Source organism: Drosophila montana, unplaced genomic scaffold (assembly GCF_035044405.1).
Source record: "Drosophila montana isolate Dmon_TW-CO22-7 unplaced genomic scaffold, ASM3504440v1 contig_198_1, whole genome shotgun sequence".
In the NCBI taxonomy this organism is placed as follows: Eukaryota; Metazoa; Arthropoda; class Insecta; order Diptera; family Drosophilidae; genus Drosophila; species Drosophila montana.
In genome coordinates, this window is record NW_026996907.1 from 195,929 (window position 1) to 223,489 (window position 27,561).

At 38.6% G+C, this 27,561-nt stretch overlaps 1 protein-coding gene across 1 annotated transcript; it reads right to left on the reverse strand.

Moving 5' to 3' along the window:
* Positions 1–1,092: 1,092 nt before the first annotated feature.
* Positions 1,093–24,500, reverse strand: Cdk5alpha (Cdk5 activator-like protein). The gene is made up of 5 exons (XM_064679189.1): positions 24,342–24,500; positions 23,309–24,162; positions 23,117–23,254; positions 10,473–10,678; positions 1,093–1,438 (listed from the first exon to the last, which is right to left on the reverse strand). The coding sequence occupies exons 2-5, from the start codon at positions 24,155–24,157 to the stop codon at positions 1,291–1,293; spliced, it is 1,341 nt and encodes a 446-aa protein (XP_064535259.1). The 5' UTR covers positions 24,158–24,162; positions 24,342–24,500; the 3' UTR covers positions 1,093–1,290.
* Positions 24,501–27,561: the final 3,061 nt, after the last annotated feature.

A 27,561-nucleotide genomic window follows, 5' to 3' on the forward strand; every position in this document is an offset into this window, starting at 1 on the left:
CTCTAGCGTCATACTTGCATTGTCGCAGAAGTTTTAGAACGGCCTCATGGAAATCTGGCTCCCGTTCTGATACCCAAAGGTGCATGGCACCCCGAAACGGTACAGAATCCGCTCCCGGAAAGCGTTCTTGAATGTGACGCTGTGGCTTTTGCGGATTGGCACTAGTGCCACCCAGACCGAGGCAATGGACTGAATCTGCACATTGCCTGTCAAATGAAGCCAGTTGCCATAATTTTTCGGCTTTGAACCCTTGGTGCGGGCACATCTCCTGACGAAAAGCGCGTGGTCTTCCATGTGCCTAAGTGTTCCACCGTGGGGTGGGCATAGTATCTACCCGCTCTTCAGATTCAAATACTCATATACTTTGGGTTTCAAAGCCTCTCCAAAACCGCGATGACTTCGGCAGGGGTTATGCATCGTGAATGGACCTGGCGTTGAGTTATCGGAAATCTACGCACATCTCTTCCGTCGTTTTGCCCACCAGCACGAGCCGTGTACTATGCGGACTTTTAAATGGCACAATGTCATGAAAGATCCGACTACGTTGGCGTCGCGTAAAATGAATATGCCTTCTGCCCCGGATTTTAGCCGCGCTTAGTTTTTTATTTTGCAAGCGCGACCTGAGCTTAATCACTTCAGAGTGTGCCGAGGACGCTACCAACTCCAGTCGGGGATTCCGGCGCTTGCTGGCGCTTTGCTTCCATCGTCGATTCGCCCAGCGAGCTTAAATCCTACCGACGAAAGACGGGTGAGTATTTTGGTATCAAGTAACGAACAGCTATTCCCATTCTTCCGCCATGGATCACTTCAAAGCATCACCCTTCGGTTGCTTTGATGTTTAAGGTTGCGTCTGCGTGACACCCATCGTGCTTATTATGCTGGGGTCCTGTCTTGTGCCCTGTGCTTTGGAATAATACAGACTGTGGCTTGTCTTGGCTAGACAAATCGGTTGCTCGGGAGCCTAATGGTGGGCGAAAACTAACTGCTGCAAGATAGCTAGGCTGCTGCTGCAAAAAATTTTTAACGTTTTAAAACTGCTGGCCATGAGTCGCCGACAGAGGTTGGTTTACTTACCGAATGCACTGCGAAGGCTGAAATAATTGAAATTTTCTTTTGTAAGCGATATCTTCACATTTTTATTTGAACAAGTGTGATGGTGACAAAGAAATTTGCTAACGCAATATAAATGTTTTATTTTTTTACCACTATTTCTGATTTTTTTTTATCTGGAAAATTTAGCTGGTAAGTAGACAATGAGAGTCGCACTGCTATGTGTTGGTCATTTTTCCGTCAAGTTCCTCCGCAAGATGACCTCTTTATTGAATTAGCTTGAAATTGTCCACAAGACTTCAGCTCCGTAAATACTTCAGTGAAAAATGCTGGTTCTGCATTTATTTTCAGCATCTTACTACTTAGTCTGTTCACGATAAATAAGCATCTGAAATAAAAAAGACAGATTTATAATAAATTATTTAATAAATTAAAATTCAATTATTAGTAGAAAATTATGCCTTGTGGTCTCAATATATTCACTTTTTGTATGGTTTTATTGCAGTTTTTAACTACTAAAGATATTGAGTTCAAAACACTTTTAATTTTCAAAATACTTTTGAAATCAATTTAAATTATTTTTGGGAGGGATACCTATTCCTTGTTTCGGAAAATTCATAGCTTTGAAAATGTATCTGTTTGTCTAATAACATACATGTTGCATTTACTTTACATTAATAAATATACAAAGACAACCAAACATTTAATTGTGCCAGTGCTTTAAAATAACACACCAAAAAGGAGTTTTCTTTTTTTACATTTTTTTTAATAGCACCTAAAATCTCTGAGATAGACAGTCAGCTATTTGACTTGGCTATTGATGCTTACCAAGAATATATACACTTTATGGGGTTGCAGATTCTTTCTTCTGACTTTAACACACATCTGCACATCAGTTTATAATTTTTTTACCTATTTTCATGGGATATAAAATTTAGGCGACATATTACCAATCGACATAATCCATCCATCGCCCCAGAGCTTGACGCAGAACTTAGAACTAAGAGGTAAGGCCCAAAAAGCTAAAATAAAAATTTCCATTTAGGAAATAGGGTCCCTGTATAATCAAAAAGGAGACTGGAAAACTAGGAAATAAACAACAAATAAACACATAATAAACAACATCCCAGTTATGGACGCAGATACGAAAGTTTTTAACTCGAATAAACCGACAATGTACGTAGAAATGACATATTAAATATTCATTTTCCTTAATAGCAGATGATAAATATACTAGACTCGAACATACGATACATGAAAACGATCCAGACAACAAAAAATATCCTCCATCGACAAGCTAAAAATACCAACATATTCGGCACCGTTTTAAGAGTTAATAGATGGGACTCTGGACTTTGATCACTTTGAAAGGCTAAAAATGACATAACAAGAGCTCACTGAATTTGAAAGTAGACAGGTAAATTTCAATACAAAAACGCATGAACAGCGGAGTAAATACTTTAATAAAAATATTGAGAAACATTGCTCTCAAGAAAACAGATATTGATTTCGGAACTTCAAATTCCATTGCTGTAAGTTACACTCACAAAGATCAGAATTGTTTAAATATATTAGACTCTAGGGATTTACCAAAAATAATCAATGAGCGTTTTTCGAACATAACCCTTAATGACTAGATGGAATTAACCAAAGAGGTTCTTATACGACGTGCAGCTAACAACTATACTCCGAAGGCACATTTAAACTGTGACCGGAACGTTTCTCTTTATCTTCAACGAGGAGGTCACGGTCAATGGTACTTTATACCCTAATGCTCAGCGGCTTCAATATTTCTCGATATAACAGGCCACCAAGAAAATATGAAGTCTACCATTCTTACAAAACTGAGTATAGAGACGTACGGTACATTGATGAAATCGAGAAGGAATTGATTACACGGACCTTAATAGCTGGATTGACCGTAACTATGTTTGTGATCCTTTGCTATGCCTCCTTCAGATTCTACAAAAAGGGCCAGGCGACTCGATGTCAACGAGATATTCGGGATCTCATTGAAGGTTTTACTTCACTTTAGTGAGGAAAAAGTTAACACGATTACCCTGACTGACAGACTCGAGAAACTATTTTACCTCAACAGGCGGGGAAGCGTAGGCAATCGTGTCCTCGTCTCCTCTCACATATGATGGTATCTCATCAGCGTGGAGTGACTTAAATGACAGATTTGAGTATAAGAGGCTGTTAGTTAAAAGCAAACTTCAGGTCCTCTTTAATCTTTCGTCATTTTCGCAGGAATCAGGATCTAATATAAAAGACCTATAAAGCACCATCTAAGGTTGCTTAACAGCTGTAGTGCATTTCCGCATAAGTACTGTGAATTGGGATTGCCTTTTAGTTTACCTGTGCGCCTCTAAGCTACCCAAGCTTACACTTTCGCTGTGGGCACAGGACAGAACATGTGCACAAGTCCACTCTAGACCCGCTCGAAGGGAGCCTCCTACAACAAAAATTAACTCCTTTGAAGCTAAGATGAGCGTTAAGGCTCAATATTGCTAACTTTACTCAAACGAAAACCATCCAGTGGGCTTGTGCCCCCGTTTTCTGCAGATGTCTGTTGGTGAAAGGTCCTACTAGATCAAACAGCAAAAACTCTGACTGAACTGTTTCGCTAGAGGGCATCAATTAAAATATTACACGAGTCAACCTAATTCCTGTGCAAGGGTCGCCACAACACACTCCTAGGCACGGCTTTTATTAATATTTCCCAGTCATCGATTCGGAATCGGAACCAACGTTCATCTCCGAACGACTATTCGATCTGACCAAGCTTTCTTTCCATCCAGTCCGAAGAGAAGTGACCGGCTTAAGGCAAGCCATCTCAGCCAATTCAAAGAAGTTCAAGATTGGCTCCGCTTTCGTATATCCAATTGGCTGATCCCTCATTCCACACATGATTGCAGATTGACGTGCTGTTCGGAGCAGACATTATCCCGTCAATCGTCCTCGGCGGCACACAATCCAACATATGCGGCTCGCTATTGGGTATGGAGACCATTTTCGGTTGGATCCTGAGTAGTAGTTAAGTCGAATGCCGCGAAAATGAAATTGTCAAGCTTTTCGATCCAGCGGGATGGGATGCAATAAATCTGGTTTCATGATCTTCACGATCCAACTCCTAAAAGCAAGAATTCCTCGAAAGTCATGCAACTCTCAATAAGATACGCATCCCCAAATAGGTTCAATCTTGCCCTAAGGCCAATTTTCAGTTCAATGATTTTTGCGATGCGTCTCAGAGCGCTTACGGAGCAGCAATTTATTCCAGGATTGAAGCTGCGTATGATGTTTCAGTCTGGCTGCTGACAGCGAAAATCAGGACCACGCTCCTGTGGTGTGGCGCTGTCCTGCTTGCGGAAATGTCCGCAGCACTACTACCACAGCTGTCTATCGAATGACAGGAGCTTTTCTGCTGGACCGACTCCACAATAGTGCTAGCCCAGCTCAGCAAGCCACAGTGCAAATGGACGACTTTCGTAACTAATAGAGTCACCAAGATTGCACAATCCACCAACTCCAGCAAATGGTCTTAAGTTCGCTCCGAATGTAACCCTGCTGATCTGGCTAGTAGAGGTGCTCGCTCGTGCGACTTCGTGGCCAATGATCTTTGGTGGCATGGACCAGGATGGCTACAATGGCCACAATCTCAACGGCCAATTCCTAACGAATCCATGAACCGTAAAATGCAACTTACCAAAGTTGCCTCCAAAATCTCACATCGTTAATCACTTCTCCGAATTCGGCAAAGTTCTAAGAGTCGTGGTTTATGTGTTTATAAAGCGCTGTCAATTTTCAAAGGACATCAGCAATATTGAGCTATCCGAAGCTCAAGAGCGGCAAGTTTTCTATACTCAACGCATTGATACAAGCAACTTATACCAAGCTCAAGTCCCATCATTAAACTTAATCCGTTTATTGATCACAATGGAGTCATGAGAGCATGCGGACGTTTGAGAGCTTCTGAGTCTTTGACGAAAGACATCCAATCCTCCTTCCTTATGGAAGCAATTATACTCGTCTCCTCCTTCCTTCACTTATCGCATCTCCCTCCATGTTGGAAACCAGATGATACGTCTAATCCGGTGCAAGTTGTGGATACCAAAGCTCAGGAATTTTGTCAAGACTACGACAAATTCCTGACGAGTATGTGTAGTGTATCGCAAGACTTTACAAGCCCAACTCATGGGCGATTTGCCAGTCGAATGATCCAGTTTCTTTCGCAGGGCCATACGATATCAGAAACTACACAGATCGAGCATGCCTCATCACTAAGGGCTATGTATGTGTCTTCGTATGCTTCAGTACACGAGCCATATAGAGAACCCGGCTGACCTACTGGCCCTCAGTCTAGGCTATTTTCTAGTCGGCGGTCCTCATATCGATTTCGCAGCCTGAAATTAAAGAGAGGGCAGCGTCCATCCTGAACCTCTGGCAACGTCTTAAGGCCCTTAATCAGCAGTTCTATTTCGGTCGAAAAGAGGAATACCTCAATGAGTTGCACAAAAGGAACAAATAGCAACATCCAACGAGAAACCTTCAGAACGGTGACATTGTTATCTTCAAGAAAGAAAACCTTCCGTCCAACGAATAGCCGCTCGGCCAAGTTCAAGCCACGCATCCAGGCAAGGATGAAATGGTCCACGAGGTAAATGTCTTTACTGCCCGCGGCGCCATTAAGAGGCCCGGGGCTAAACTCATCCACCTTCCAATTGACTCCGATCCCACCGTTCCGTAAATACAAACCTCCCAACTAACACCTGCGTTGTCCGTTGTGTCTACAAAATCACATATTTTAAATGCCTCTTGTTTCCTACTTCAGCGACATGGTTCCTCGCCAAAGCAACAGGAGCCAACAGCCCCATGGAGTGGGGTCGTATCGATGCCTGGCCCACGGGCACTCACACTCCTCAAGCCGCAGCAATGACCGTGGCCGGTCTTGAGGCAAACACCACCACAGCTTGCTTTGTATTGTCCACAGGGACGTAATGATGATGCTATGTAGTAAACCTTCGCCACTTCCCGATTTAGGGGAAAACGCTATACATTTTAAACAGTTTTCGATACAGATAAATATTTTTTTTGAGGTTTGCCAACCAGTAACTCTTGTTAATTATGTTGGTCATTTTAGCTCTCTCCTCGTGTACCCTATATCATTATGGTATTTTTATAAAACATGGTCTTCCATATCTTTAGGAACAAAGAACAAAAATCCGCTGTCGTTTGATTTTCTACACAGTATGCCGTTTCTCAGCTCGTAAGACTTGTGGTGTTCTGATTTTGCTAAGAATTTTCTATGGTTAATAATTTTTAAGTCTTTCCCTCGACAAATGACCAAATTCTTTTCAAAACCGTTTGTTTCAATTATTAAAATGTTACTACTAAGCCCCAACAGCCTATTGCCACTTCGCTGCAAACGGGCAGCTTACATTGTCGTGGTGGCACAAACTTGGAGATACGGTATCCAGGTTTGGGTATCCAGGATTCAGACACTCCAAAACTTGGCCTTGCGCCGAATGACCGGTGCTGACTGGTACATCAGAAATTCTACCTTGCACAGAGACCTCAAAATGGAGACCATAGACAGGTAAGTCGGAGCATTCGCCAACCGGTACAACGAGCGCTTGCAGCGACACTGCAACCGGGTAGCAAGAGACCTCGCTGGGAGGTGTGTAGTCAGGAGGCTCAAGAGAAGATCGTTCAAGGACCTCCTCTAACCACGACATAGGAGACGCCCCAGAGTCCCACGACTTCCTACGTGACGATACAGCCTTATTCAAAAAAGCCGCCTTTGGCGTTTGTCCAAGATAAAGCCTGAGGACTCAACCAGGCTCGGCGAAATATCAGCTAAGCCAACTGTGTTGCAATAAAAATGTATGTTATTTTTGATGAAAAAAGTTAAAATATTTTGACATCGGCTGAGTGCGTATATGTGTTGCATTTTGTTTCTTGCCCTGTGAACTAAATCGTTATTATAATTCTGAAGCTCGAAAGACCACCTGGTTATGCTTGGGCTTAGATTAGCTCTATTCAGAGTTATGATCAGTGAGTGACAATTTGTAATATTTTTAAAATGTTTACCTTACAGATATATCATAAATCTACGCAATGCATGGATAATAAAGCATTCTTATTCCTTTTCCGGCTGGGAAAATTTGTATGACTTCTATTCCCATTTTTTTGAAATAAAAAAAATCCAAGTATTTGATACTTGATCTTAAAATTTCGCATTTGTCCATTTGCAACTCTTATTTATTCGGTGTTAATCGCGTAAACTTTTTCGCTAAAGTGTCTAAATGCTCGTTCATATCTTTATTGGCGACCATTATGTTTCCAGTTTTCATTTTTACTAACACTATAGGTGATGCGTAATATGAGTCGCTAACACTATAGGTGATGCGTAATCTGAGTCACTGGCAATGGCTTATTGTTTTGTAATCGTAGCTTAATTTCTGCTTTAACTTTGTTTCATAACTATCGTCTTTACTACAACTATATTGTTGTCGTGTCGTCTGCATAATCAATTTTGAACACTTCATATTCGTAATTGTCCGATTCTACCTTATTTTTAACCGTGGTTGACGGTAAATTTAACTTATTCACGTTTTTTTGTTTTTTAAAGGTAAATATTTATCTTTCGTTTTGCTCAAACAAAGTTGCTCTTGATTGTTCTTTTCTATTTCAGTTTTAATTAGCCCTATTTAATCCGTTGCTTCAGTAGTCTGTATCGCTTGCTTTGTTGTGTCAATGGTCTGATGTATGATTGTTAATCTTACATAATTATTTTTGGATTAGCCTTTTCTCTTTGGGCACTGTGCAACAAAGTGGCCACATTTGCCACATGCATAACAAGCGCCTGACTGTCTTTTAAGCTTGCGGCATGGTTGGGCATTGTGCCCGGCAGAGTTGCAGTTTGGGCAACGAAATTGGTTATTTTTGTCGATGGATTTTCGAGCTTCTCTGGGTTGGTTGTGTGATGTTGACCCGGTTGGCAAACATACGCTTGTGAATGCACGTAGGATCTGCATCGCATCTGAGAAACACTGTATACGGCCCTGATCTCGTTTTTTTTTTAAGGAATACCCTCGATGATTTGTTCGATGAACTCGTCCGGCTTTATTTGCCAACAACATTTTTTTTCCAAGTAAGAAGCAATTTTTTTGCCTGGTTGCTACTGAAGATTCTCGAACTCTCGTCGCAGCCTTCGATGGTTTTCCATCAAAAGTCCAACGGTGCCTGTATTGGCACCACAATGCGCATTGTGATGGCATGCAGCCAACGCTGAAATTTCCTCTTTAGCTTTGATAATACTTAAACACGCAGGAGTCGTCTTGCTTGTACATGCTGGCAATGTTTTGTACTTGCATTGTCCAGATGTGTGCGCATGAGATGCCATCATAGTCCATTGCTATTTCCTTGGCTTGTGGTAGTGCTGCTGCTGGTTTTGAAAATTCGACCGCTTTGTGTACAGTTGAGTGCTGTTGTTGTTCAACACTGGCGAAATTATCGACGTTTTCTCTGTTGGTATTGCCATTCTCAACACTATCGATATTAAAGTTTCTAATATTATCGATATCACGACTGCTGCTACTGCAGAGATCGTCGACATCGTTGGCGTTGCTCCTGTGTTTGTTGTTTGTGAGGTCAGTGATGGCTCGGCTTTTTGCTTTTTCGAATTTCGCCAAAGTGTGTTGCAACTTCATTTTGCTTGGTACCTGTGGTTGGTAGTTTTAGTGCAGCAAATTTTTTCTATGTGGTGAAAACCACCTCTCTCGCCGGAAAAATAAAGCATACGGTTTATAAGATCGGTAAATTTAAGGTAAGGCAGCTTATTTTGCTTCTAATCAAAATGCAGCACAGCAGCCTTTGCTAAGATCACAATGGCGGAAAGCAAATCCATGCGTTAACATCAGCGTACAAAGCACTTGATGACCAAACATCGAAACAGCCATTAAGCTGCTGCTTTGGGGAAGCACCGAAAATAACGATAAGGGTCAAAGTAATACCAAGGCCTGGAAAAGGGCCCTCGATTTTACGCCAGAAGTTGAGCTCGGTGAGCATAAGAGAGAAAATTCGAAGGTAGAGACCGACCATCACCAGCAAAAATTGCCAACTATGATGGTATACTGAACTCAGAAAGAAAATTATTTAATCACAGCTACGCCTACAAAAACTGTATGTCATAAAAAATGAGCTAAGGAAATAAAAAACCGAACTACAACCCTTATAACAATTGTTTGACGAACTACTTTGAATCGCTATAACATTTAAAATATAGAGCAAGATTAAGTACAATACTTGCAAAAATACATACAAAGCGCATGTTTCTGAATGAAGTCGGCGAAGAGTATCGAATGAATTGCTAGGGCTGATCATATACTTATCTGAGAACCAGTGCAATAAGTAACTGCATAAAAGTGTGAGAGAGGGCATAATAACAGAAGAGAGGATTCTATGGTCCATAGATTCGTTTGAACCATATAAGTGTCCGCACCCGGACGAAATATACCAATGATGCTGCAAATACTCAAAGTGGATGGTTACAGCAAATGTTCAAGTGCTGCAAATATTTAAAGCCAGCCTTTGATCTCTCACACTCAAAACACCAAAGTGCTCTCTAGAAACGTAGATCAGGACAAGAAAAGAAATATCTTAAAAAGATACTATTTGCTAAAAGCTAAGGGATTCATCTAAAAATCCTACTTTGGACTTACATAGTGTTAGTGAGCTAGTTGGGTAACGAGCTGGTCTGGTACCCAGAATTATATATACCAAAGCCCTCAAATCGTAGCAGCTTAACTACAAATCTTCCTTAACAATTAAAGGCAATATGTACTATTTGTTAAAAAAATTAAGTTGTCCTATTCTTGTCTTGCCAAAGAATGCCATTCTTTCTATCTGTGTTTTATAGCCTAAATTCATACAAATACGCCGAAGGGAAATAATGATTTTGTGCAAATTTATATTACAGGTAGAAGGAGCAATCTCCGACCTCATAAAGTGCGTGTATTCTTGGGTAGCATTAATAACCGAGTCGATTTGTCCGTCTGTATGTATATACTATAACACGGATCAAGTATATTTAATTTTTTGGCTTACGCCAAATATAATTGTATGGTTTATTTTTCTTAATAATAGTTATATTCCTTTGTTATAGTTATAATAGTTATATTATTTGTGTAAAGCTTGAGCTCTTGCTGTTGGAAGATGCAGGTAAAGCATTCAAATATTTAAGTGGAATATAATTCAAACTGTACTTGAATTTATAATTGTTTTAGTCTTTGAACTCGACACGTTATTGCACCGACATGCAGACAGATTGACATTAATTTTTTTAGAATAACATTGTATATTTTGTATACAATGACTACATTGCAACGTTGCTGTGGAGCATTTTTGGTGAATGTACTTACCTGTCCCAAAAATTTTCTTTTGAGTCCTCAACCAAAAATGGTTTAAGTGGATAGCTGATTTCGTTTCCCATGTACGAATATGACAGATACAAACAAGTAAGAACAGAAGCTTGAAGATCTGATTCCTTTGTTTCCTCTCCGTTAACAAGCTCGCGTACTAACATGTATACAAATACAACATTTGCTGGGTTGATGAACGCCACGTCCTAAAATAATTTACAATGTTAAAGTTTTTAAATATCATAGAAATTATCGTGTAAATTGGGTTCTTTTATGAAACACTATTCTGTTTTCTAAAACAACTGCACCTAGAGCAACACTTATAATACCCTGAACCAATCCAAATTTTTAATGTAGATTCTCCTAGCTTCCTCACAGTTCGATAACTTGAGCCGTTTCCAAGCAATCAAAAAAAAAAAAACAATATAAAAAATTTAATAGTGTATACTGGTCAAGCATCTTTCATTTTATTGCCCACTACCCACTAATTTAAGCCCAAATTTTAAATCAATTGTCTTTTTAGAAATATTCGAATATTATATAGATCTAATATGAAATTTAAAGAATTTCGGTTAAGAAACATAGAAGTTATTAAAGGAAACGTGTGGTTATATTGGCATATGTCAGCTATGCGGTGCGTTTGCAGACAACCCGACCGTATTTGATCGCAACTCAAATTAAACTTACGATTGCCATGGGCAGCAGCGAAACCTATGCACATATCTGCATACGCATACATTCAAATTTTTGTGCATTGCTGACCATATGCATAACGGCAGAAGTCGGTTAACGACCGTGGTAGGCCAACGGTATCATATATGCCACCATTTCGCTCATTCTTTTTATAAATTTTTATATTCTTGATCACCATCAACAGCCGATCTAGCCATGTCCGTCTTTCTGTCCGTCCGTCCGTTTGTCCGTCCGTATATATGATCGCAAGAATCTAAGAACCTGTAAGAGCTAGAGACTTGAAATTGGGTGCTCCAGGTGACTGCGTAGTACGAGTTTGTTTCCGATAATCGATAACTCAACCCGTTTCCAAGGAACGAATAAAAATCGATATCGACATCGAATTTTTTTTTAAATCTCTTATGTTTTAAGTGCTAGGGTCACCAAATTTGACATTTAGCTTCTTTAATTGTATATATATATCTAGTAACTTTAGTTTTTTCGCCACCCCCCGCCGGGAACTATCGGTTTTAGTTTTAGTATGTTTTCATATGTTTCAAAATATACCAAACAAGACTAAAAACAACTCGTATGTGCGCGGAAAAAGTTATAATTCAATTCTAACCCTAAGCTTACAATATATAGAGGTTTTAAATCGAGGAATAATCGAATACGGAATTCTTAATCCGAGTATTTGGTTATGCGCAGAGAGAGTAAGACTGCTGAATGTGTGTATGCAAGAGATATTTTCGTCAATGGGTTGGCGCTGCCTTCAGTTTTTTTGGTAGACCCTTTAGTGCCTGCAGTAAAAGGCACACATTTAAATTCTCTACCATAACTTATGTGACATAAATTAAATAATTATATTTTATATTATTATTTTGTTGTTTGAAGTGCTTAAACTAAAAAAAAATTTTTGGTCCTATTTCTGCAAGGTTAATTAATCGTCAGCTTGTCAAACAATTCTGAAAAAGACCAAACGTTGACCATTTTAAATTACTATCCTTGTTTCTTTGCACACACATACATACATTGATTTCGGTAAAATAATATTAATGATGACACTGAGAGTATGTCTCTCTCTTTGTATTTATGAAAATGTTCAATTTTTGTTCCTTATATCAATATATCAATATATATTGTATGCTTGGTGATTCTAATCAACAATGATAAGACACACACAGATTTTATTTAAAATCTCCAAACCAAATCCATCCGGCGGCAGCCCCACTACTGGCATTGAAAAGGATGAAAAGGATTTACAGAAGGATATCCAACAGGCTCCAGAAAGTCCTTGCGGCCATAAGCAACCAGCAGTTTAACAAAAAACTTACGCGAGCCCAGATGCAAGTACGGGTTACAACCTCTGGCAGTTTACAAAAAACCTTAAAAGACTGCCCGTCCGCAAGAGCCCCATAAAAAGAGGTGACGGTTCCTGAGCCAGATCGAGCTTGGAACGCTGAAACTTTCGCCACGCACTTAGAGGACCGATTTAAACCTTTTGATTCCCCACACTCACCCCTGGAAGAATACATAGACAGGACCCTTGAATCACCACATCAACCTGGCCTGTCCACGGTCCATGTGACCCTCAAAGAGGTCGAAACACAAATCCAAGCGCTTAAGACAAGAAAGCTGCTCCCCACCAAAGGCATACTCTTCATTGTGCTCATATTTAATACGATGCTTCGAATCGGACACTTCCCAAGGCAATGGAAAAGCGCTCTGACCGCCATTATACCAAAAACGAAAAAATCGCTCAGGTCGAATCTTATCGACCAATCCGCCTGCTTCCGACCCTCGCCAAAATATTCAAAAGAATATTAATGGCTAGAGTTTCGGAGCTGGACTGCGTTAAGCGCATCATACCAAGGCATCAGTTCGGATTTCGAAGACGGCATGGGACGCCGCAGCAGCTTCACCGAGTGGTTGATTTTATCCTCAACAGCTTCGGAAACTTAGAGTATTGCGTCGAAGCATTTGTTGACATAAAACAGGCGTTTGACCGAGTGTGGCACAAAAGACTCCTGTTCAAACTAAAAACTTTGCTTCCCCCCTCTCTGTTTTATATATTCCACAGCTTCCTCAAAAATAGAAGATTTGTTGTGGTAGTCGACGGCACGTTCTCTGGAGTCAAGGAAATGCAAGCTGGAATCCCCCAGGGCAGCGTCCTTGCTCCGTGGCTCTACACCATTTACACAGCCCACATGCCGACGGTGGACCCGAGGACACTGGAGCATACCGATAGCTTCAACCTCGCCACGTTTGCTGGCGACACAGCAATCCTCTCTCTTTGTGTATACCAAGCCACCGACCAACTGCAAGAATACCTGCACGAATTTGAGACGTGGGCATCTAAGTGGCGAATTGCCATCAACAGGAAAAAGTCGGTATGCTGCACATTCGCGATCCGCAGAGACACGTCGCCAGAAGTATTCCTCCAAGGCGAACTCCTTCAGCATAAAGACGGTCACCGCTACCTTGGAGTCCACCTTGATCGCAGGCTCACTTGGAGTAAACATATAACAACATCATGTCACAGTTTACGACAAAAATTAAAAAGTATGGCATGGCTCTTAAAGGAAAACAGCAAGCTTTCTCTGAGCAACAAGGTGCCGCTGTATAAAACCCTACTATCCCCAGTTTGCCGCTATGCAAGTCAAATCTTCGCCACTGCAGCAAAATCCCAATGAAGGAAAATTAGTGTCTTCCAATCCAAGGTGCTAAGACTAAGTACTGGTACATCCAAAGAACCCTGGTACATCCGTAACATAAAGGTTCCCTTAGTGTGTGACATTTTAAGACAGCAGTCCACCAGCTACTTGGCTCGTCTTTCTGCCCACCCCAACATATTAGCAAGAAGGCTTTGCAGAAGAAAGCGACGGAGACTTCGCAGGATCCACCCACCAAACCGGGTACTTAGATAAGGAAAATATAAATCAAAAAATTTAAAACTTAATAGGTATTGTTAAGTAAGTTAATCCAATTATTGTAAAGCTTGGTTAAGATAAAAAGAGAGAAAAAAAAAATAAAAAAGATCTCCAAAAATATAACTTATTTATTTGATCGAGCTGGTGGTAAGGAATGAACTTCATACGGCTACAGCATATGAACAAGAGGCGAAAATAGATTTCAGCAGAAATTTGTTCGATTCCGTAAAAGTTCGAGGTAATGTAATATGTAGAGTAGCTAAAAATCGTTAGAAATTTTACTCCACTTAGTAGAAATTCTTTTTAATGCTTTTAAAATTGAAATATTTGACGGAAAATTGACAAACCAATTTAAAGAATATTTTCCACTTACTTAATTAAAAACAGATAGTTCTTCTTAGAGCTTCTAAAACAGTAGCTCAAACATTATCTCAACACTTCCGTTCACAAAACCAATTATGCTTAAAATCCCAATTGCATTTTTCGAATTACAAGTAACACTTTACTCAAATTGTAGTGAGAGACAATACAAACGAAGAAGAATGACAAGATATTAAAAAAAAAACACACAACTAACATATTCAAGCCAAGTATATTACATAAAAATATTTTAATCCAATAAACAACTTGTACTAGCTGCAATGGATAAATTTACAAACTTAGCAATTTAACCAATTAACCATTGGAAAAAAATAATATTGCGGCAATTAGGAAGCCATTAAAAGAAGTTTTTTTTTATTTTGGATTATTAAAATCAGTAATTATAGAAAATGAAAAGTTTCTTAATTAATATTTTAATTAGTTAGGTTCCACTTAACTCTAATGGAGATAATAAAATGTATGTCGCGTCCCAAGCGAAGGTGGAATTGCAATTTGAATGTTACTCCGATTTTAATACAGTAGTCTTTCCTCCTACGGTCTTCTAACTCACGACGGCAATGAGCTTAAGGTTAAGGTAATGACCGCCAAAACCGGCCGAGAATTTATGCTTTTCAAAAATATCTAGATATGCACGTAGAGCTCCTTCATTATGCCCCTTCGGCACTCCCTGCGTGGCACGGCTGCTTCACAAATAAACACCAATTCACCATGACGTATCGGTTCGACGAGCGAACATCCTTTTACAAGTGAAGACGCCAGACCCACCGTTTCTAAAAACGGTCACGAAATAAATAGCAACGCTACTGAGTCACCTCCTTTACAGCGTGGCGTAGCACTCTCTTGACGCACTTCTCCATCCTTTCCTAGTCTCCCCCTTCAGCTGGGTTCGCTGGCCTTTTGCTTTCTCTGTTGGCCCCAACAAAGTTTTTTTCGTTGTCACTGCACAACCTCAGTATAGGCCCGCTACGGCAAGGAATGTTCCAGATCACGATTATGCAGGATTCAGTTGACAAGTCATGTGCGAACTCAAAATATATGGCCCTTGTTGTCAGACATGTAAGCCATGTATCGACGTCCGTTCGTTACACAGAGTGGTCCAAAGTAATCCAGATATGTAAGCTTAAATGGCAATCCATTGGCCTCCAGTCTGTCTTCAGACAAAAGACCCATGGTAGGTGGCTCTGGCTGCGCTCTATGTAGCTTGCACACGCTACATCCAGGAATTACTGTGCGCAACATTCGACGCAGCTTCGTTATCCAAATTCTGGTCCTGATGTAGCCTATCGTTATATCCACATTTTGATGCTTCATTTTCACATGGTAGTGATACACAATCAGTTCCTAAGTGCGTGCCGGTGTGACAGGATTATTGGCCTCCTTGCACTATGTGGTATACATCGTAGGTGACCCAAGTAAGCTACAGCTGCGAATGCTGACTGGCTAGCATCGACAAAAACATGCAGTTGTATTGGCCGCACAGGTATTGGTCCAAAGTAATGCTGAGAAATTCGAAATCTATTCACGTTGTTCATATCCTGACGCAATTTATTCAAGGCGCGCGCGATCTCATCTGGTTACGGTTCATCCCATAGCAAATTTCGTCAACAAATCTCACGCATTAGAAACTTTCCAGTTATCATAAGACAGCTAAGAAATCCCAAAGGATCAAATGTTGACATGATCAAGCTCAAGAATTCCCTCTTCGTAAGGACTCGCTCCAAATTTAGCACACATCGGGGAACTTTATGGTATTTCATATTGAATTTGAAATCTTCCGTAGCTTGGCAGCCAGCAACACATGCCTATAATCTTTTCTTCAGCTTCGCCCCATCCGATGCTCCTGGTAGCCCCAAACTATCCCATGGCGCCGGCTACAGTTGGCGAACTGGAAGTAAACTGGCACAATTCAAACCCAGCTTTCGCATGTTTTTCCCTTACTCTTTTTAATAGGGCGATGGCTCCGCCTTCACTGTCAGAACTATCCTCATAGTCGTCCACATAATTACATTCACGGTACGTGGCGCTCGCAAGCATGCTGCTCCAATAGTCATCACACTTATCTCATAAACATCAGGCTCCCGGCAATCATTGACCTTTCGCCACAGGAATCGTTGTGCAAATCTATCCTGCGGCAGGATCAACACATGATAGAACATCTCTTTGATGTCCCCATAAAGGCCAACGGCACCTTCCCGGAAATGGAAGAGAATAGCTGGCAGTGTCTTATAGTGGCCCTTGGATAGTGACCAATTTAATTAAATGTCACCGACCTTTGCTCCCGCGTCGAATACCAGTCTTAGCTTACCGGGCTTATGTGGATTTTCAACTCCAAAGTGCGGCAGATACCAAAGTTTTTCGCTGTTGGCTAAAGCGACCTCATGATGCTCCAACCGTCGAGCATATCCTTTATGAACATAATAGTCCATAATTTTCATATAGGCTCGATAAACTGGCTTGTTTAAACTGACCACCGTACTTCATCTTTCTCTCAATGTGGAGCAATCTTCTGAATGCCGTATCGTAGCTTCGTGGCAATTCAACATTATCGCGATTCCATAATGTCTGGTAGCGTTGCCTTATTTTCACCGTGGTGTCTTCAAGTATCTTTTGTGCTCGTACATCGTCACTGGCTGCGGCTGGTGGCGTAAGCTTCATACCGAAGCTCTCGATATCAAAAATGTCCTTTACCCTCTTTTGGATTGCATTCTCCCGGCCACTGCTAGGAGGCATAACTTCGATGACGTGGCCGTCTATTGCTGGCCCAAAGACCACCCATTCAAGTTTGGTGGCTACGTTATATGGCTCCTGGATTGCAAACCGTCTAGTTTGCATTGGCAGTTCAAGATGCGCATGGTCTAGGCCAATCAGAAGTTATGCCACCGCATCACAATATGGTTTCATTGGAAGTGGTGCACCATTGCCCACTTTTGGACATCACATCGATGCAGACTTTGCATTGGTAAGCTTAGATTCGATACGGCGTACACATTTCGCAACACATGACGTTTACGTTTATCCGTTCCACTAATATGCATGCTTACTACGTTGGTCCGCTTATTGGCGCCTTCCAAGTCACTGGCAATATATGGAATAGAAAGCGCTCTCCATCGGAATCGACACAACTTAAGTTCCTTTGTTGCGTCGCTTGGGCATCCACGGGCTGCGGTAGCGTTATGCCAATGACACGATTTTGGCTGTGCTGAATTTTCTGCACCTCTCGAATACTATGTAGCGGCCATATCTAAAACGTAACTGTCCTATCATGTTATTCACATGAGCATGACTTTACAGTATCACATGCATCGCCCTTGAGTGCCTTCAACAATCGTTGGTTATTATTCAAGTTGGTACAGTTATAAGCAAAAGTTGTTTTCGTAAATGCATAGAAGAATGTAGGTCAATCATCAGCCCACAAACTCGGGTAGATCTGGTAGTTTGTGTAGCAGGTATACATCGTTCGTCCTAGGAGTCGGACATGAGAAGTTCCCAGATGACTGAGTTGGCTCCAAAATGATCGCTAGTTGGTTTTCTTATGACGGAGTGTAGCCGAGCTTTACCAGCGCATTGCCTGCTGAACAATTTGGCGTTGAGCGACTTAATGATTAGTTTGCAACTTTGGACCCACATTTTCACTCAATGACGTCTGCAGTGCTTCACTAAAAGATAGCAGTTTGCAGTTCCACTCAAAGTTGCAGTTTCACTCAAACTTCCACTCTACAATGGCACTCCACTCAAGGCTTCGATCAAAGATGGAGAGCTGTACCGCCCACGCCACATGTGCGTGACCACTTTTTTCTCTAGCCCAGCGACTCTCTTTATCAAATACATTACTTGCAAGCTTGCGATATTTTCAACAAAGACTGGCCATTACGAATACCTTTGGCTTAAGAAATGCAACAGTTCCTTATCAGAGATGCATGAATAATGACTTAAGAGAACTAATCTAATTAGCATTGTCTTATATATATTTTGACGTTATAATTGTGTATTCAACTTTCTTGGAAAAACACCGTGCAGACTCACTTCGCAAAGTAGTTAAGAAGCTTCGCGAGTCTCATGTAAAGTTACAGCTGGATAAGTGCGAGTTTATGATCATGAGACTGCATTTCTCGGTCACATAATTAGCACAAAAGGAATTAAACCAAATACGAATAAGATAACTGCTATACAAAACTCCCCTTTGCTAAAAACAGCAAACCAAATAAAATCGGTTGTAGGATTATGTGGTCTTTATAAGAAATTTATTCCTAATTTTTCATATAAATGGAAACCAATAACACTTGGCCCTAAAACAGGAGTCACAACAGTACACAATACTCCCATATCTAGTTTAACCAAATTTCAAAAAAGGATTTGAAGTAACCAGTGATGCGTTTGAATGCAACTTTTTTTGACCATCCGATCGGCCTCAAACTCATTTTCAAAGATCTTTGTTGAAATTCATTTGATGGGTGCTTCACACTTTTCGAAAAATCCATTGCTCCTTGGTAGAATTGGGGGTCAAAGATTTGGTGAGTGACGTTTCGCCCTCAAATTCATTTCCAAAGATCTATATGAAAAATCACTTAATGAATACGTGTTTCATCGATTTGACAAATTCTACATGCAACAGTGGTAAATTGGCTGGTGGCATATGGTGGGTGGCGTTTCGGCCTTAAATTCATTTCCATGTATCTTCATACAAAATCATTTAAGACGTGTTTCACACTTTTGGCAACATCAAAGCTTTCACGGTGGAAAGTGCAATTCAAAGATTTTTTGGTGAATTTTTAAGTTTTGTCCGATTTTCTATAAACTTATTTTCAAAGCTCTACATAGGAACTTAATATCTATTTCAGCGATTTGGGAAATTCCACCCGCAACAGTGGTAAATTGGCGGAAAACGTTTGTATGAAAGTTGTTTTTACATTTTTAAAGCTTTTTGAGAACATTTATTTTATAAGTGCCACATAAGTGCCAGTTTATACCCGCTAGTCTCTAAATATAAAACTGTTTGTCCTGACTGACTGATTTGTAATTAACGCACGGCCCATACCGAAAGAGCTAGGAAGCTGACATTTTCACTTATGTGATGAAGATGCACCTTAAAACGGGTCTTGGGGAAATTCCACCAGCATGTGTGGAAAAATCTGAAAAATCATTTCAGACGTGTTTCATATATTTCGCAAATTCAAAGATTCCTCGGTAAAAAGAGTGATTCAAAGATTTTTTTAGTGAAGTTTTGTCCGATTTGCTTCCAACTTGTTTTCAAAGCTCTACATATGAACTTAATGAATACGTGTTTCTGCGATTTGGGAAATTTCACCCGCAACAGTGATGAATTGGCGGAACACGGTTGTATGAAAGTTTTTTATTTACCGCCCGACCGGCTTCAAACTCATTTTCAAAGATCTTTGAGATAATTTATTTTATACTCGCCTTTCGATCTTGTATAGACATTTATTCCAAATTTGCGTCACTTATAGAATTCAACTGTAGCGATTGGTAAGAAGCACTGAGAGCATTGCTTAACATGGGAAAACCCCAAGGAATCAAAGACGATAAAAATTCGGCGATGGTGGAAAGCTGACAATAACTTGCAAGAAAACAGGAATAGCAGACAAAGAACGTCTTTATAAAACAATTAACGAGAAAATTAGAGTAATCAACACGACAAGTGATTCACAGAACAAAACATACAATCATAAACTAACCCACGTCACAACCTATATAATGGTAAACCAAAATTCGACTTCCAAGCGAATAAAAAACAAGCTTTTGAAAAACTTAACGAAAGCCGAACAGATTTTGTAGTTGATACTATATACAGATATACACCCAAGGCAAGATTAAAATATCGTAACCCTTTCAAACGAACAGGCAGAATAGAAGAAATTGATGAGCAAAATTATGAAGAAGAAAATGGAGGAAGACAAATTTTACATCATAACAGTAAATTTTAAAACAAGAAAAAATGTAATGGAAATAAATATATCTTGTAGGTACATTTATACCAATTACGTTAATGACTATGTAAATTGGAACACCGATAATTGCACAAATGATTAAGGATAACAAAAACCAACCAACCTACAAATACTTATGTGATAGTTTAGATGTAGATGACAATGACAAAATAGATAAACCGTTACTAACATTAGCAAAGAATATAGTTCAGACTTAAACAAAGTTTAAGCTCAAGTAATCAATATAGGCATATAAACTATTCATGACTAATGCACTTTACCAGATTGGGTATATATAGCAAATTATAAAAGCATGATTAATTAACAAATATAAACTAAAAAGTCTCATTAATATTTAAACCTCAGCATGGTTAAAGCAAACCGCTAAAGAAATTTATCGCAAATACCAAAAACACTTAAAGATTACCCGTCATTTAAAATCGCCCTTTACCCAGATAACTTAGATCGTTGCCTTCACTCATTGATGGTACACTTAATTTTTTAGAATAAAAACTTGCACCAAAGTAAACCTAAAAAGTAAGAATTAAATAAATTAACATAATTAAACAAAAAACCTAAAGAGTGTCCGATTAGCCAGATAAAATTCGAATAATTGGTTGAACCAAATATAATAATTATATGGAATATAACACCAAACTCCTTAAGCAAAGTTTGTGAGAGAAATGATATAACAATTAAAGAAAATTAAATGATTAGAATATAAAACTGTACAGCAGAACTGCTGGATGTCTCAGTGTATAGTTGTAGTCCGATTATACGAAAAACATTTATACACAAAATAATGTTACAAATAAATGAAGCAATTATTCTTTTATTTTTTTTTTTGGGTCTTAGAAAGATTTGCTTTCCTGTGTAATTACAGTATTGGAACTTAGTACGAGCTCAAAACGTAGTACAAGCTGAAAACTTAGTACGGCATCAAAACTTAGTAAGCGATCAAAACTGAGTACGAGTTTAAAACTTAATACCAAATGAAGAATCAGTACTAAACTAAAACTCAGTATGAGACGAAATTTAGAACCGGGCCAATTTCAGCACCATGCGAATGTAGTGCATAGTTAATGCTGCCGAAAAACTATAAATCATTGAATTCGCTTAATATGCTTGCAAAAATCAATCAGATGATCCGTCTAAAAATCTGTAGCTCAATTGATGCCGAGAATTTAAATGAATTCGCCGTCTATAGTGGAGCTTATGTGTAAAGCTTCAAATTGCCTTAAATTCTACATTTTTATTAGCTTACGGAAACCGCCTGTACATTTTCAATCGGTTTTTTATTTCATGTTATCTTCTTTTTCTCCGTTGCGATGATCGCCATGTTGGACATAAGAGGAAGTAAAAGCGAGGTAGTCGAAAGCTCTCTGAACCCCCCTCTACCAACACCAAATGCAGTTCGCGCTTCGCGCTTGCAATTCTTGCAATTTCTAATTGCTGCAAGCACGAGGCCAGCCAAAACACGATTTCTTTAATAACTTCTGTGCTTCTTTACTGATCTTGATAAAATTTTCAACAGAAGATCTTATTGTGCTATAGAATATTTGTAAACACCCAAAGATTTAATTGCATTAAAATTGTGACTTAAATCAGTGGGCAACACAAATTGAGTTATTTACTGGATTTATAGTGGATTTATGTGGTGGTAGCGGGGAGGTGGCAATAGCTATAAAATGAAAGATACTTCATATACATATACTATTCTACTCTAGCTCTAAGAATTTAAGAGATTTGCTTAAAAGCAGGATTTCGTAATCGATTTTTATCGATCGCTTGAAAACAGGGCAAGACTTCGATTATCGGAAACTAACTCGTACTACGCGGGCAGTAGAAGGATCTACATTCCGAATTTCAAGTCACTAGCTCTTATATGTTCTGAGATCCTTGCGTTAATACATACGGAAAGACAGATGGACAGCCAGACGGACGTGACTAGATCGACTCGACTATTGATGCTGACCAAAAATATATTTACATTATAGGGTCGGAGATGCTTCCTTCGACCTGTTTTATACATTTGCACATTGGAGAAACTATTAGAGCGAGAGGCTTGAAATTTTGTACGTAGGTTTTCCTAGTGCCCAGTACGAGTTTGTTTCCGATTATAGATTAGTTGCGATAAAAATCGATATCGAAATTCTATTTTTATTATTTTTAGTTTTAAAAACTAGTCACCAAATTTTCCGTTTAGCTTTTAGAATAGTACACACAGTTCGAGTATCTTTAAATTTAAGGCTCGGTTAAGAGTTTGGTCGGTTCTAGATAGTTTTGAGCTCAACACCGCAGGGAGAACTTACTTTTTAAAATCTGTTGTTAATCTTTTTATTTCAGATAGAGTGGCAAATTTTGAAAATCGATTCATCTTCTTTGTGGCGTACGTAGAGTCAATTATATTAACTGTTGCTTAGATCTCTGTAAAGTGTATTATAATACTTGACCTGGGTCCATAGACCTGGGTAGTCGGCATAGACACATTTGAAAGATAATTTTAAGGTTTCAATATATTTTATTAAAGGTCGGCTATCACGAGCTTCAGACTACTAAAACTAAAACACTCAAAAAAAAACTACTTGTGTCGTTTTTATGCAACCAGTGAGTTGGGGTGAGGTTAAGCCGAATCTTTTTATTCGCTTCTGTTTATTTTCATATCTCGAGTTTACCATTAAAAAATAAATTTAATTAAAAGTTGCTAATTATTTACCTGCCAGCCTTGCAGTAATAAGCTTCGATCAACAGCTCTCAGCCACATAACAGCGTCCCCAGGATCAAAATTATTTAATCTATGGCACCGATAATGTAAAAACAGACCGAGACATTTTAATAACTCGGATGTAGATGCCTGCAAATGTGACCTCAGTAGAGAAAAAATAAAAAATCTTCATTCAATAGTCACCTGAATAACAGTTTTGCGTGGTAAATGATTCTGATTTGTATTTTTAATTTGAATTGAAGATATCTGTAACTGCTGAGGCAGGGTTAGAGCTAAAGGTTGCTTTTGAATTAATTTGTTGTGATTTGATATTGAGTTTGTATTGTTAACTCTTCCTAGTTCTTTCGCTGTCGATGGCTTTTGCGTTTTTGTTGATGAGAAGAGTGGAAGCTCCCGAATAATCTGGCTTTGATTACAATGGTGCTGTTGGTGTTGATGTTCTTCAATATGATTACAGTGGAGTTGAATATTTTTGTTTTTATCAGAAGATGACGTATATGAAGCTTCTAATAGCTGAGTCTTAAAGCATGTAGTTGGCAAATTTGCACATTTGTTCTTATTTTCAACTTTTTTCTTATTATGAGCTGTAGATAATTTTTTCCAAGATAGAGCATTAATAAAAAGGGAATGTTTTTTTAAGCTTTTTTCAATTGAACTTTTTTCCGATATAACAGTTGAATTTTCATTATGAGCATCCAGGTCATTGTTAATTGTGTCTTTTGATGAATATGCTAGATTGTTGAAGTTGTGCGAGCTTATCTGCGTGTGCATATTAAATTGCACGCTTCCACAAGTATTTTGGTGTCCTGAGCCATTCTTCGATATTTGATGTGAAATAGCTTTTTTATTTTCACGGTTTTTCGCATTATTTAACTGCTCATAGGAAAAGTTATTCAATTGTGAGTCAATTGATTCAGAATTATCATTTATTTTCTGATTTTGAGTGTGCGTGGATTGATTATACGGAAAATTGGGCTGTGATGAATACACTGGATGTCTATCTCGTGGATTAAAACTTAGAACCGTGCCCATTATAACTAAAATAAGAAAAGTAAATTTATTGTTGTGTGCAATTTGAATAAATTTAATATAATATATATTTCAAAATACTGTCTTTCTCTCGTGACTGTGTATTTTAAATAAATTTAAATCAATACATCATTTTTATATTTTAATAGATTATTTGTTGCTTAAATAAATGAGTAAATGTAATTACCTGAATTTTTCAATAAAAATACACTTAATCTATTGAATATCCCATGGACAAAACGAGATATTGGATCAAATTATTGGTAACTTGTGAGTTTAAGATATAAGGTAAACTTGTAAATTAGTTTAGGGTTTTAAATGTAAATGTTTTAAACTCAACGTAACATTTTATATGTAGTACTTTTGCAAATGTCCCTATGAAAACACAATTAACAAGAAAGCTTCTGAAATATTTCTGAAATCGATTTATGAACGCGTAACTTACATCCAACCAACCCTTGTGTTTAGCACTACTGGGCATGCTCCGCGAAAATTGTCACCCCTATTTTTGCAGTTTATGAATATAACATCATACTATATATACTATCTCTCCAAAATAATAGAAAGGTATATACATATATTTTAGATATGAGAGCCCATTTTCTAACATTAGTAACAATAATGTCTTCGTACAGCCTAATAAGAAAATGATATGTTTTTGGCTCTACGTATGAACTTATAACTCACGAAGTAATCCTAAAAATAAAATTAAAATGCAATTTATTAAAAATTAATATTTGGTAGGCGATCGTCTGTTTTTAATAACAGCCTGAAGTCGACTTGACATGGGCAAAATACGCTTTTGCGTATATGATTTTCGCCTAGTCCTTTTCAACACCTTCATTATTGTGGACTTGGAGCTAATGTAGTGAAACTTGATTTTCTTCTCAAATATATGCCATTGGAATTTGAATCAGGACACTGGGGCGGGATCTTGAGTAAATGAAAGAAAGAAACTATATAATAATAAGCCGTATATATCATTATCAACAAGCAACATGAGATTTTTGTAAATAATGCCAGTTATATTCTACACTTAATAAATAGGTAATAAATTAATTTTTGGCTACAGCTCGAGTCGTGGCTCAATCTGCTTCTGGGTTTGGTAAAAGAAGGTTAAAGGTATCTTCTAGTCAGCCACTTCCCACAGGAGTAATTTTTTACCGTGTACCTATTGAAAACGAGTAAAAAATTGTATATTGCTTTGGTGCAAATTAATGTAGTAGACAAAATGAAGTGTGTCCAAACACAATAAAGCGTATATATATCTAATCAGGACAGTGAGTTGAGTCGATTTATCCATGTCCGTCGTATGTCCGTTAATACGAGCTCGTGGATTTCTAAAAAAGAAATTTGAAATTTGAATCCAAACGCAAAATGAGTTTATAATTTTTTGTCGACATCTCGTTTTATTTTCAAAATGATCAATATTAATTTTGAGTAATGGTTTTTTAGGCACAACTCATAAACTATAAGATTTAGATACACTAAAACTGGTAAAAAAAAAAAAAATAATATTAAGAATATATCATTTGTTGGATCCTTCCCCATTCCTCTCAGAGTTGAGTATTTTTGAGCTGTTATATTTTCTATATAGTTGTGCTGTGATATGACTTTATTATATTCAGAAGATCTGCTTTCCTGCGTTCCCCACCAACTTACTTTAATCGAACATAAATAAGGAATACATGAATGCTCCCGTTCATCAGGGCAAAGGAGAAATTTTTATTCATTAAGGGATCACCGGAAACAGTCGACAGTCAGAGCCGCAGTGTCGAACTACTCTCTTTTGTAAGTCGCCCTCTACATAATAACAATAGTTTTAAAATTATATCTTTGAAAATATATGAATATTCTATAGCATAATAAGGTCTACTTCCGAAGATGTTATCAAGGTCGGTTAAGAAAAACAGAAGCTATTAAAGAAAATGTGTTCTAATATTGACACGTGTTTGCAGCAGCTAGCGCAAACTGCAAGAATTTCTGTATTCAAGTGCACTAATACATCCATGCACGTTTTAAGTGAATCCTTTAAACAGCATTATAATTGCAGTTGTATTATTCAGTGCTCTGTGCATGTACTGCTATTTTAATTCGTTATTTATTCAGGAAAAATTAATGTTTGGCATGGCTGTTGAGTAGCAAGTGGCGGTGGCAAATAGGTTTACAAGTTCGGGTCCTATGAAAATAACTATTTGTTTTTTAAATTAATTTTTCTTATTGCTGAAGCAAACAAGCTTGTACCGCGAGCTGCATTTGCTATTGGTAGAAGAGAGTTCAGGGGGTCCCCTAGTCCCTTCTAGAGCCTCTTAATTGTTTAAATTTAATTCTATTCATGTTAAAGCAAACGTGCGTTAGCTGCATTTAGTGTTGGTAGAAGAGGGCTCAGTCGGAAACTCCCGACTAGAGCCTCTTACTTTTTATACCCTGAACCCATTGAAAATGGGTAAAAAGGGTATATTGTATTTGTGCAAATGTATGTAACAGGCAGAAGGAAGCATCTCCGACTCCATAAAGTATATATACTCGTGATCAGCATCAATAGCCGAGACAATCTAGCCATGTCCGTCTGTCTGTCCGTCCGTCCGTTCGTATGTATGAGCGCAAGGATCTCAGAACCTATAAGAGCTAGAGACTTGAAATTTTGGCTGTAGGTCCTCCTAGTGCCCGCGCAGATCGAGTTTGTTTCCGATATTCGATAACTTGCTCCGTTTCCAAGTAATCGATAAGAATCGATTAAATCGATATCGATATCATGTTTTTGATCAATTTTGGTAAATAATAAGAGAGATAATAATAAGAGTCACTAACTATGACATGTAGCTTCTAGAATAGTATATACATATATATCAAATATCTTTCATTTCATACCTATCGCCACCTCCCCTCTACCACCACAAAGCTATAAATCAAGTAAGTAAACCAATTTATGCTGCCCACCAATAAAAGCCACAATTTAAATGTAATTGTTATTTTGAAAATACACGAATATTTTATGGTACAATAGAAAATTTCATCAAGATCAGTTAAGAAACACCGAAGTTATTAAGGAAAAGGTGCTTTGGCTGGCAGCAAGCGCAAATTCCAAGAATTTCTGTATACATGTACACACACACACATTCATGCGCGTCTGCTTCGAATTCTATCAACAGCATTGCAATTGTGATTGTATTGCTTTCTGTGCTGCTATTTTAATTGGTAAGTAGTGCGTTCAGTTGGAAGTTTGAACCCTGCCACGGGAACTTTTCTTTTTATTAACTTATCTTTATTAGTACTAAAGCAAACGAGTGCTGCAATAAGAGGGTATCTCCTAGTCGGGAGCTCCCGACTAGAACCTCTTACTTGTTGTCTTTCAAGTTGTTGTATTCCGACAACATTTATAAAATTCGCCTAGCCCAATTCCGTTC